The sequence below is a fragment of the Ranitomeya imitator genome, chromosome 2 (assembly GCF_032444005.1).
Source record: "Ranitomeya imitator isolate aRanImi1 chromosome 2, aRanImi1.pri, whole genome shotgun sequence".
In the NCBI taxonomy this organism is placed as follows: Eukaryota; Metazoa; Chordata; class Amphibia; order Anura; family Dendrobatidae; genus Ranitomeya; species Ranitomeya imitator.
In genome coordinates this window covers 43020773-43031467 of record NC_091283.1, presented here as the reverse complement: position 1 = coordinate 43031467, position 10695 = coordinate 43020773, and the positions used below count along the sequence as shown (strand labels likewise).

General features: G+C 43.7%; 1 protein-coding gene across 1 annotated transcript; it reads right to left on the bottom strand.

The window, feature by feature from the left end:
- Positions 1-6174: 6174 nt before the first annotated feature.
- Positions 6175-9117, bottom strand: LOC138667171 (F-box only protein 27-like). The gene is made up of 5 exons (XM_069755466.1): positions 8799-9117; positions 8284-8395; positions 7951-8046; positions 6763-6901; positions 6175-6572 (listed from the first exon to the last, which is right to left on the bottom strand). Exons 1-5 carry the CDS (start codon positions 9097-9099, stop codon positions 6417-6419), a joined length of 804 nt encoding a protein of 267 aa, XP_069611567.1. The 5' UTR covers positions 9100-9117; the 3' UTR covers positions 6175-6416.
- Positions 9118-10695: the final 1578 nt, after the last annotated feature.

The window sequence follows — 10695 nt, the reverse complement described above, 5'->3', positions numbered from 1 at the left end:
TTGCCTCCACCCTGACTAAAGCTACACAAGGACAGCACCAAAAGCATAACGCTTCCTCCACCATGCGTCACTTTGGGTATGGTGTTGCGTAGTGTTGGCTTTGCACCTTTTTCGAATTTTGGCAAAATCTTTACCCTTGCTTTCATCAGAAATAGCACATTATCCCACAGGTTTCTGGCAGATTTGATGAACGTTTCGGCAAAACATAGCTGGTTAAGATATTTTTCTTTGTAAGAAAAGGCTTTGGTCTGGCCACCCCATAGGACAAACAAAGAATACAGGAGATTGTTGTCACATGCAGGGCACAACTAGCACTTGCCAGAAATTCCTGCAGCCCCTTTAATGTTGCTGTTGGCCACTCGGCAGGGACTAATTTTCATCGGATCTTTTCACCAATATTTGAGGGACATCCTGTTATAGGTAATGTCACTGTTTTGCCAAATTTTAGCCACTTCTTGATGACATCTTCAACGCATCCATGGTAGATTGAATGTCTTGGAAATGGTCTTTTACCCTTTTCCTGGCTGACAATTTTCAGCAATGTGATCCCTTTGCGGTGTTGTCGGCTGTTTATGGACTGTAAAATGCAACTAGGAAAGTCTTCGTAGAACAGCAAAACTATATGTAGAATTAATCAGAATTACTGTAGATGATGGAGGCCGTGCACTAACTACTAACATGTAAATGTGATTGGCCAATTCTGAGCACAACCACATCCCCAATTATAAGAGGGTGTTCAGTTATGCAATCACATTTTAGATTATCTTTCCCTTCAAAATGTTTCTCAATGAATAGGTACAGATTATGGGTGGCATTAAAGGAGGAAAAGAATTCAGATTGGTAACGTTTTTTTTCCCAATAACAGGACAGAAACATGACATTTTAACAGGAGTGTGTAGACTTTAAAATTACTGTATATTACATTATGTATCCAGAGTTACATTCTGCAGTATAAGGCCAGAGCTGCACTCCCTATTCTGCTGGTGCAGTCACTGTCTACATACATTACTTATCCTGAGATACATCCTATATTATACCCCAGAGCTGCACTCCCTATTCTGGTGGTGCAGTCACTGTGTACATACATTACTGATCCTGAGTTACATCCTGTATTATACCCCAGAGCTGCAATCACTATTCTGCTGGTGCAGTCACTGTGTACATACTAATATTACATTACTGATCCGAAGTTACATCCTGTATTATCCTCCAGAGCTGCACTCACTATTCTGGTGGTGCAGTCACTGTGTACAAACATTACTGATCCGGAGTTACCTCCTGTATTATACCCCAGAGCCGCACTCACTATTCTGCTGGTGCAGTCACTGTGTACATATATTACATTACTGATCCTGAGTTACAGTGGGGCAAAAAAGTATTTAGTCTGTCAGCAATAGTGCAAGTTCCACCACTTAAAAAGATGAGAGGCGTCTGTAATTTACATCATAGGTAGACCTCAACTATGGGAAACAAACTGAGAAAAAAAAATCCAGAAAATCACATTGTCTGTTTTTTTATCATTTTATTTGCATATTATGGTGGAAAATAAGTATTTGGTCAGAAACAAACAATCAAGATTTCTGGCTCTCACAGACCTGTAACTTCTTCTTTAAGAGTCTCCTCTTTCCTCCACTCATTACCTGTAGTAATGGCACCTGTTTAAACTTGTTATCAGTATAAAAAGACACCTGTGCTGTTATGGCTGGCAATCAGGCAACACAGCGTGCAGTAATCAGCGCACATACAGAGATCTGGCAAAAACCCAAAACAATAGGACGAGCTCTGAGACGTGGAATCTCTGTAGACTGCAGTACCTGAACTGTCCTCACACAACTGGAAGCAGCAGTGGATTGCGCCTATCACTACCTATGCAACTCGGCACTGCCTGAGGAGCTGACTAGCCTGAAGATAGAAATACAAGCCTGACTTACCTCAGAGAAATACCCCAAAGGAATAGGCAGCCCCCACATATAATGACTGTTAGCAAGATGAAAAGACAAACGTAGGAATGAAATAGATTCAGCAAAGTGAGGCCCGATATTCTAGACAGAGCGAGGATAGCAAAGAGAACTATGCAGTCTACAAAAAACCCTAAAACGAAAACCACGCAAAGGGGCAAAAAAGACCCACCGTGCCGAACTAACAGCACGGCGGTGCACCCCTCTGCTTCTCAGAGCTTCCAGCAAAAGATAATAACAAGCTGGACAGAAAAAACAGAAAACAAACTAGAAGCACTTATCTAGCAGAGCAGCAGGTCCAAGGAAAGATGCAGTAGCTCAGATCCAACACTGGAACATTGACAAGGAGCAAGGAAGACAGACTCAGGTGGAGCTAAATAGCAAGGCAGCCAACGAGCTCACCAAAACACCTGAGGGAGGACGCCCAGAGACTGCAATACCACTTGTGACCACAGAATTCACAACACTGTGCACACCCTCAAACAGTCTGACTCCAAACTCCACTATGGTGAAGACCAAAGAGCTGTCAAAGGACACCAGAAACAAAATTGTAGCCCTGCACCAGGCTGGGAAGACTGAATCTGCAATAGCCAACCAGCTTGGAGTGAAGAAATCAACAGTGGGAGCAATAATTAGAAAATGGAAGACATACAAGACCACTGATAATCTCCCTCGATCTGGGGCTCCACGCAAAATCCCACCCCGTGGGGTCAGAATGATCACAAGAACGGTGAGCAAAAATCCCAGAACCACGCGGGGGGACCTAGTGAATGAACTGCAGAGAGCTGGGACCAATGTAACAAGGCCTACCATAAGTAACACACTACGCCACCATGGACTCAGATCCTGCAGTATCAGACGTGTCCCACTGCTTAAGCCAGTACATGTCCGGGCCCGTCTGAAGTTTGCTAGAGAGCATTTGGATGATCCAGAGGAGTTTTGGGAGAATGTCCTATGGTCTGATGAAACCAAACTGGAACTGTTTGGTAGAAACACAACTTGTCGTGTTTGGAGGAAAAAGAATACTGAGTTGCATCCATCAAACACCATACCTACTGTAAAGCATGGTGGTGGAAACATCATGCTTTGGGGCTGTTTCTCTGCAAAGGGGCCAGGACGACTGATCCGGGTACATGAAAGAATGAATGGGGCCATGTATCGTGAGATTTTGAGTGCAAATCTCCTTCCATCAGCAAGGGCATTGAAGATGAAACGTGGCTGGGTCTTTCAACATGACAATGATCCAAAGCACACCGCCAGGGCAACGAAGGAGTGGCTTCGTAAGAAGCATTTCAAGGTCCTGGAGTGGCCTAGCCAGTCTCCAGATCTCAACCCTATAGAAAACATTTGGAGGGAGTTGAAAGTCCGTGTTGCCAAGCGAAAAGCCAAAAACATCACTGCTCTAGAGGAGATCTGCATGGAGGAATGGACCAACATACCAACAACAGTGTGTGGCAACCTTGTGAAGACTTACAGAAAACGTTTGACCTCTGTCATTGCCAACAAAGGATATATTACAAAGTATTGAGATGAAATTTTGTTTCTGACCAAATACTTATTTTCCACCATAATATGCAAATAAAATGTTAAAAAAACAGACAATGTGATTTTCTGGATTTTTTTTTCTCAGTTTGTCTCCCATAGTTGAGGTCTACCTATGATGTAAATTACAGACGCCTCTCATCTTTTTAAGTGGTGGAACTTGCACTATTGCTGACTGACTAAATACTTTTTGCCCCACTGTACCTCCTGTATTATACCCCAGAGCTGCACTCACTATTCTGCTGGTGCAGTCACTGTGTACATTACATTACTGATCCGGAGTTACATCCTGTATTATACCCCAGAGCTGCACTCACTATTCTGCTGGTGCAGTCACTGTGTACATTACGGATCCTGTACTGATCCTGTATTATGCCCCAGAGCTGCACTCACTATTCTGCTGGTGCAGTCACTGTGTACATTACATTACTGATCCGGAGTTACATCCTGTATTATACCCCAGAGCTGCACTCACTATTCTGCTGGTGCAGTCACTGTGTACATACAGTGGGGCAAAAAAGTATTTAGTCAGTCAGCAATAGTGCAAGTTCCACCACTTAAAAAGATGAGAGGCGTCTGTAATTTACATCATAGGTAGACCTCAACTATGGGAGACAAACTGAGAAAAAAAAAATCCAGAAAATCACATTGTCTGTTTTTTTTATCATTTTATTTGCATATTATGGTGGAAAATAAGTATTTGGTCAGAAACAAAATTTCATCTCAATACTTTGTAATATATCCTTTGTTGGCAATGACCGAGGTCAAACGTTTTCTGTAAGTCTTCACAAGGTTGCCACACACTGTTGTTGGTATGTTGGCCCATTCCTCCATGCAGATCTCCTCTAGAGCAGTGATGTTTTTGGCTTTTCGCTTGGCAACACGGACTTTCAACTCCCTTCAAAGGTTTTCTATAGGGTTGAGATCTGGAGACTGGCTAGGCCACTCCAGGACCTTGAAATGCTTCTTACGAAGCCACTCCTTCGTTGCCCATGCGGTGTACTTTGGATCATTGTCATGTTGAAAGACCCAGCCACGTTTCATCTTCAATGCCCTTGCTGATGGAAGGAGGTTTGCACTCAAAATCTCACGATACATGGCCCCATTCATTCTTTCATGTACCCGGATCAGTCGTCCTGGCCCCTTTGCAGAGAAACAGCCCCAAAGCATGATGTTTCCACCACCATGCTTTACAGTAGGTATGGTGTTTGATGGATGCAGCTCAGTATTCTTTTTCCTCCAAACACGACAAGTTGTGTTTCTACCAAACAGTTCCAGTTTGGTTTCATCAGACCATAGGACATTCTCCCAAAACTCCTCTGGATCATCCAAATGCTCTCTAGCAAACTTCAGACGGGCCCGGACATGTACTGGCTTAAGCAGTGGGACACGTCTGGCACTGCAGGATCTGAGTCCATGGTGGCGTAGTGTGTTACTTATGGTAGGCCTTGTTACATTGGTCCCAGCTCTGTGCAGTTCATTCACTAGGTCCCCCGCGTGGTTCTGGGATTTTTGCTCACCGTTCTTGTGATCATTCTGACCCCACGGGGTGGGATTTTGCGTGGAGCCCCAGATCGAGGGAGATTATCAGTGGTCTTGTATGTCTTCCATTTTCTAATTATTGCTCCCACTGTTGATTTTTTCACTCCAAGCTGGTCGGCTATTGCAGATTCAGTCTTCCCAGCCTGGTGCAGGGCTACAATTTTGTTTCTGGTGTCCTTTGACAGCTCTGTGTTCTTCACCATAGTGGAGTTTGGAGTCAGACTGTTTGAGGGTGTGCACAGGTGTCTTTTTATACTGATAACAAGTTTAAACAGGAGCCATTACTACAGGTAATGAGTGGAGGAAAGAGGAGACTCTTAAAGAAGAAGTTACAGGTCTATGAGAGCCAGAAATCTTGATTGTTTGTTTCTGACCAAATACTTATTTTCCACCATAATATGCAAATAAAATGATAAAAAAAACAGACAATGTGATTTTCTGGATTTTTTTTTCTCAGTTTGGCTCCCATAGTTGAGGTCTACTTATGATGTAAATTACAGACGCCTCTCATCTTTTTAAGTGGTGGAACTTGCACTATTGCTGACTGACTAAATACTTTTTTGCCCCACTGTACATTACATTACTGATCCTGAGTTACGTCCTGTATTATACCCCAGATCTGCACTCACTATTCTGCTGGTGCAGTCACTGTGTACATACATTACATTACGGATCCTGAGTTACATCCTGTATTATACCCCAGAGCCGCACTCACTATTCTGCTGGTGCAGTCACTGTGTACATACATTACATTACTGATCCTGAGTTACATCCTGTATTATACTCCAGAGCTGCACTCACTATTCTGCTGGTGCAGTCACTGTGTACATACATTACATTACTGATCCTGAGTTACATCCTGTATTATACTCCAGAGCTGCACTCACTATTCTGCTGGTGCAGTCACTGTGTACATACATTACATTACTGATCCTGAGTTACATCCTGTATTATACCCCAGAGCTGCACTCACTATTCTGCTGGTGCAGTCACTGTGTACATACATTACATTACTGATCCTGAGTTACATCCTGTATTATACTCCAGAGCTGCACTCACTATTCTGCTGGTGCAGTCACTGTGTACATTACATTACGGATCCTGTACTGATCCTGCATTATACCCCAGAGCAGTATTTGCAGTCCTGCCGGTTTTGGTCCCTCTGCACAGTAATATTTGTCACCTCTTAGACTTGAGCTTCAGGTTTGTAACTAAAATTTGCTTTATTTAAAAGAGTTTTGTGCCGAAATGTAAAATTATCCAATTTAAAAACATCCTTGGTGTCCGCACACATACAGTGTGTATGTGATTGTGTAAAATATTGTCAAGGTTATAAAAACAGACACCGTCCGGCTCCAGGTGACCCTTGGGGGCTCATGTACAGGGCTGGAGGCTGTGACACCTCACGGTGACGGAGGAGTTTGTGATCCGAGCTCCGTACCATCCATTCCAGGATTTTGTGTCTTTACCTTGATGACAAAACTTCACGTATCGGACGCCGGGTCCATAGCGGCGGAATTCATAGGAAACCTGAAGAGAAAGAATCACAAGTAACCGGATATTACTAAACATGCAAGGAAGGGGGCTGGCTGACGGGCTCATTACAATAGCTAAACCAGGCCCCTTCTGTGTGTCCAATATCAGTGATGGGGGTCTGGCTTAGCAATTCCCATGGGCAGTCAGCACCCGCTTCACTATCTATGATCTGACTGTATCCCACCTGGCGATAACGTGTGTCGTTCCACTGGGGGATGGGTTCGGGGGCCAAAGAAAACTCCTTTAGTACAGTTTGTTTATTTGCCGCCAAGAGTTGCACTTTTATTTTGTAGACGCATCCGCAATTATGCCGTCCGGCGTACCTGCAGGAAAGGATCAGCAGTCGTGTTTTCTAGGGTGGATTTACACGGACATCACAGTATATATACAAGATAGAACTGGGGTCTAAAGTGTCAGAACCGAGCCGTGGATACAAATCTGTATAATAAAACACTTCCCCACCAACTTGTAAAGTTTATTTTTTCTTTCAATTAAAAAAAAAAAAAAAAAAGTTAAGAAAAAATATATTTCATTATATTATAAATAAATTACAAATAAAATTACATAAATATACATATCTAAATTATACATTAAATAAACCAAATATAAAAATTACATTTAACTTATTTTTTGTTTCTGAGGGATTAGTTTTCAATTTTTTTTTTCCTGGAGGAGGGGGGGCAATTCTGGCATTTGGATTTTTTTTTTTTTAACTTTATGAGAAATAACAGATGGATTTTTTTAAATTTAAATTTGGATATTTTAAAAAAAACATTTTTAATGATTCGCCTTGGAGAATTTGAACCTGCGATCTATAGTATTGAAGTGTATTGGTAAAATGACCCACAGGCCACTGTTCCTAGGAGTTCTAGCATGGCAGAACTAGGGGGCTTCAGCAGGCCCCCCCGGTGGCATGACAATCCATCGGCATCCCGCGATCTTGTTGTGCAGCGACTGATGGCTGTCAAAATTGAACATTCTGGTGATGAAGCCTTCTTAAAGTTCTGCTGTGATGCAAGAGCAGCATTTAAGGGCGTGAAACTTCCGCAGTCGGAGCCGGCTCCCATCACATCAGATACTCTTGTGGTGCCAGCTGTACAGTACTGCTGCCACCTGCGCTGCATGGAGGGTGCCCGGACCATGCGAGTAATGCATAAACCTAGAGAACACGTACGGAGGATGCCGCAGAATGCAGCCGCCGGGGGAGACACTGCGGACCGCCGCATTAGGCGGCCCGACTACGCCCCCCTGCCGGATGCGCCCGGGGCACATGCCCCAGCTGCCCCCAACCCCCCCCCCCCCCCAAGATACGCCTCTGCCAAGCAGTTCATAACTTCTTAAAACTTTGTGTAAAGTGAATATAATGACCCACCAGTCCGAGATGCAGATGCTGGGCTGGTGCACGTCCAGTACATGCTCCGACAGTCCTTCCTGTAACAGGTCTACGATCTGAAACTTCTTGCACCACCTGTAGGGAGATATACGGTTAAACGTTCACTACTGCGACTTCTGCAAATAAACAGCGATCGTCTACTTTTATGACCCCTTCGCAAGGGGGCGGTAGAAAACTATGGAGGAACAATGCACTTTTAGCCTCCAAATTGTCTGCAGCATGAGGCAACGTGCTGCCGATTATTTAGTGGCCGGCGTGAACAGAAATTGTTATGAAGTCTTGATTCTACGGTCCTTTACTTGGAGAACTCACATGAACGAGGTGACGAAGCAGATTTGCTGTTCCGCACCTTCTAAAACCGAAAGGTTGGTCTCCACGCCCCATCCGAGAGCTCCATGTGTAACGTTCCAGTGGGACAATATTTCTGCCGGAAATGGAAAAATCGGATTTATACAAGACGCGGTGTACGGGTTGGAGAAGGAGCATGCGCAGACTAGCGCATGCGCACTTGGAAGCTAGACGACGACCAGCCCCTAAACTGATGCCGTGATGACGTTCTCTACTAGCCATGAGGAGGGGTTCAATAGTTTCCATTATTTGGGGACTGTTTTTGGTATCGCACAATCTCTTTAAGGGATTTGTACACGGAGCGATCGTTCCAAACCGCGCCAAGTGTTAACAAGCCCAGCAGTCAATCCATAATTTATTTCATTTTGACGAATGTTGGCAACTCATTCCGTTGAATAATAAAGTAAAATAAAATTATGACAGTGGGAAGGGGCAGATACAGTTCGGTACAAGGAGATGGCCAAGTCTTACAGCCTTACCTGCGCCAAAAGGATTTCGCAGCAGGTTCCTTGAAAACGGAGCCATCACATAAACTTTCGGCCAGGAAAAGGAACGACACTTTTCAGCCATAAGGAGAATCTGTTTTTTATGTTCTCGCTCACATTTTATCCTCCACATGGAGGGCGAGTCCACCAGACGTCTCCAGCGCCGGCTCACGAGTCTACAGCGGAGGACCAGGTCCCGCGCCGGTACGAAGCTGAGAATCAAGAGGAGGATCTCCTCCGGGAAAGACTCCAGGTCCATGAAGAATGCCACATGTTCTGGTGGAGGTATCGGCATGTAAGGCACCTGGAGCCAAGGTGGCGGTAGTGCCGGTAAGAAACCATGCCTCACAGGAAAGTGAGCGGAGCCTGCAAGACAGAGGAAATATTACATAAATCAGCCGCATAAAAGCCATCACGATATTTGGGCGGTACATGGCACACTGCTCAGACATGGGTCTCTGCCAAACTCAAAGTTGATCTTGCGGAGACCTTAGCCCCAGTGATCACATGACGAGCACTACATGGGCAGTCCGCAGTTCCCGGTGGGTGATAGAACCTTCTTCAGACCTACACTGGACTTATCAGGCTTTGTGACCTAGACTGGCTAAGATGTCGGTGGCGGTGAAGGTGATGAGAAGTGCAGGACTGAAACCGATGGAACGGTTCCCTAAATGAAAAGGAAGAGGAGGAACCTTACTCCCCATTATAGAGTCCCATCGGAATACATCATTCCCCACCTTTCTGCCCCTCCAGTATGCAGTCCCTTATAAATAAAATCAAAATACAGTCCTATGTAAACATCAATCCTTTCCCGTCACACCCCTTCAACATACAGTCCCATTTAAACAACATCACTTCCCAACTTTCAACCTCCGGCAACATACAATTGAATGTTACAAAAAAAAAAAAAAAAGACAAACCTCCTTTCATGACCTCACCCTCCTGCAGTATATCACTCTTTTCAGCACCTCTATTTACAGCCCAATCCTACAGTGCATCCCACTTCTTAGCCTCTCCATATACAATGCTGCAGCCCCATCCTACAGTATATTATTCTCTGCCTCCTTTATTTACAGCACAATCCTGCAGTAGGTAAATTATTTCATCTGTACAGCATACAGCCCAGCCCTGCAGTACAGCCCAGTCCTCTCAGTTCCATCCTGTAGTCTATCACTACTGTCAGACCTATAAAGAGCACTGTCCTGAAGTATATCACTGCATTCGGCCACTATACACATTCCCATCCTGCAGTATGTCACTCATTTAATCCCCTCTACATACATCATTCAGTATATCACTCATTTAATCGCCTCTATATACATCATGCAGTATATTACTACTCCTCTATATACAGCCCCATCTGACAGTACATCACTCATTTGATTCCCTCTATATACATTCTAATCTATACAGTGCTATCCTGCAATATATCACTCATTCAATCCCCTCTGTATACATCCTGTGATCTATTACTACTCATTTATATAGTCACTCTATACACAGCCCTATCCGGCAGTATCACTCATTTATCGCCTCTATATAAATCCCTTGGTATATTACTCATTAACTATATACAGTCCCTGTATGCACAGCCCCATCTGGCAGTACATCACTCATTTAATCCCCTCTATATACATCCAGCAGTATATTACTCATCATCTACAGGTCCTTCTCAAAAAATTAGCATATAGTGTTAAATTTCATTATTTACCATAATGTAATGATTACAATTAAACTTTCATATATTATAGATTCATTATCCACCAACTGAAATTTGTCAGGTCTTTTATTGTTTTAATACTGATGATTTTGGCATACAAATCCTGATAACCCAAAAAACCTGTCTCAATAAATTAGCATATCAAGAAAAGGTTCTCTAAACGACCTATTA

Excerpts from the sequence above, each read along its gene's own strand:
- LOC138667171 (XM_069755466.1), bottom strand. The coding sequence starts at position 9,099 with ATGCCGATACCTCCACCAGAACATGTGGCATTCTTCATGGACCTGGAG. Across the intron at positions 8,047-8,283 it reads TGCTTCGTCACCTCGTTCAT|GTGGTGCAAGAAGTTTCAGA; the intron begins GTGAGTTCTCCA and ends ATCTCCCTACAG. Across the intron at positions 6,902-7,950 it reads AGCATCTGCATCTCGGACTG|GTACGCCGGACGGCATAATT; the intron begins GTGGGTCATTAT and ends CCTTTCCTGCAG.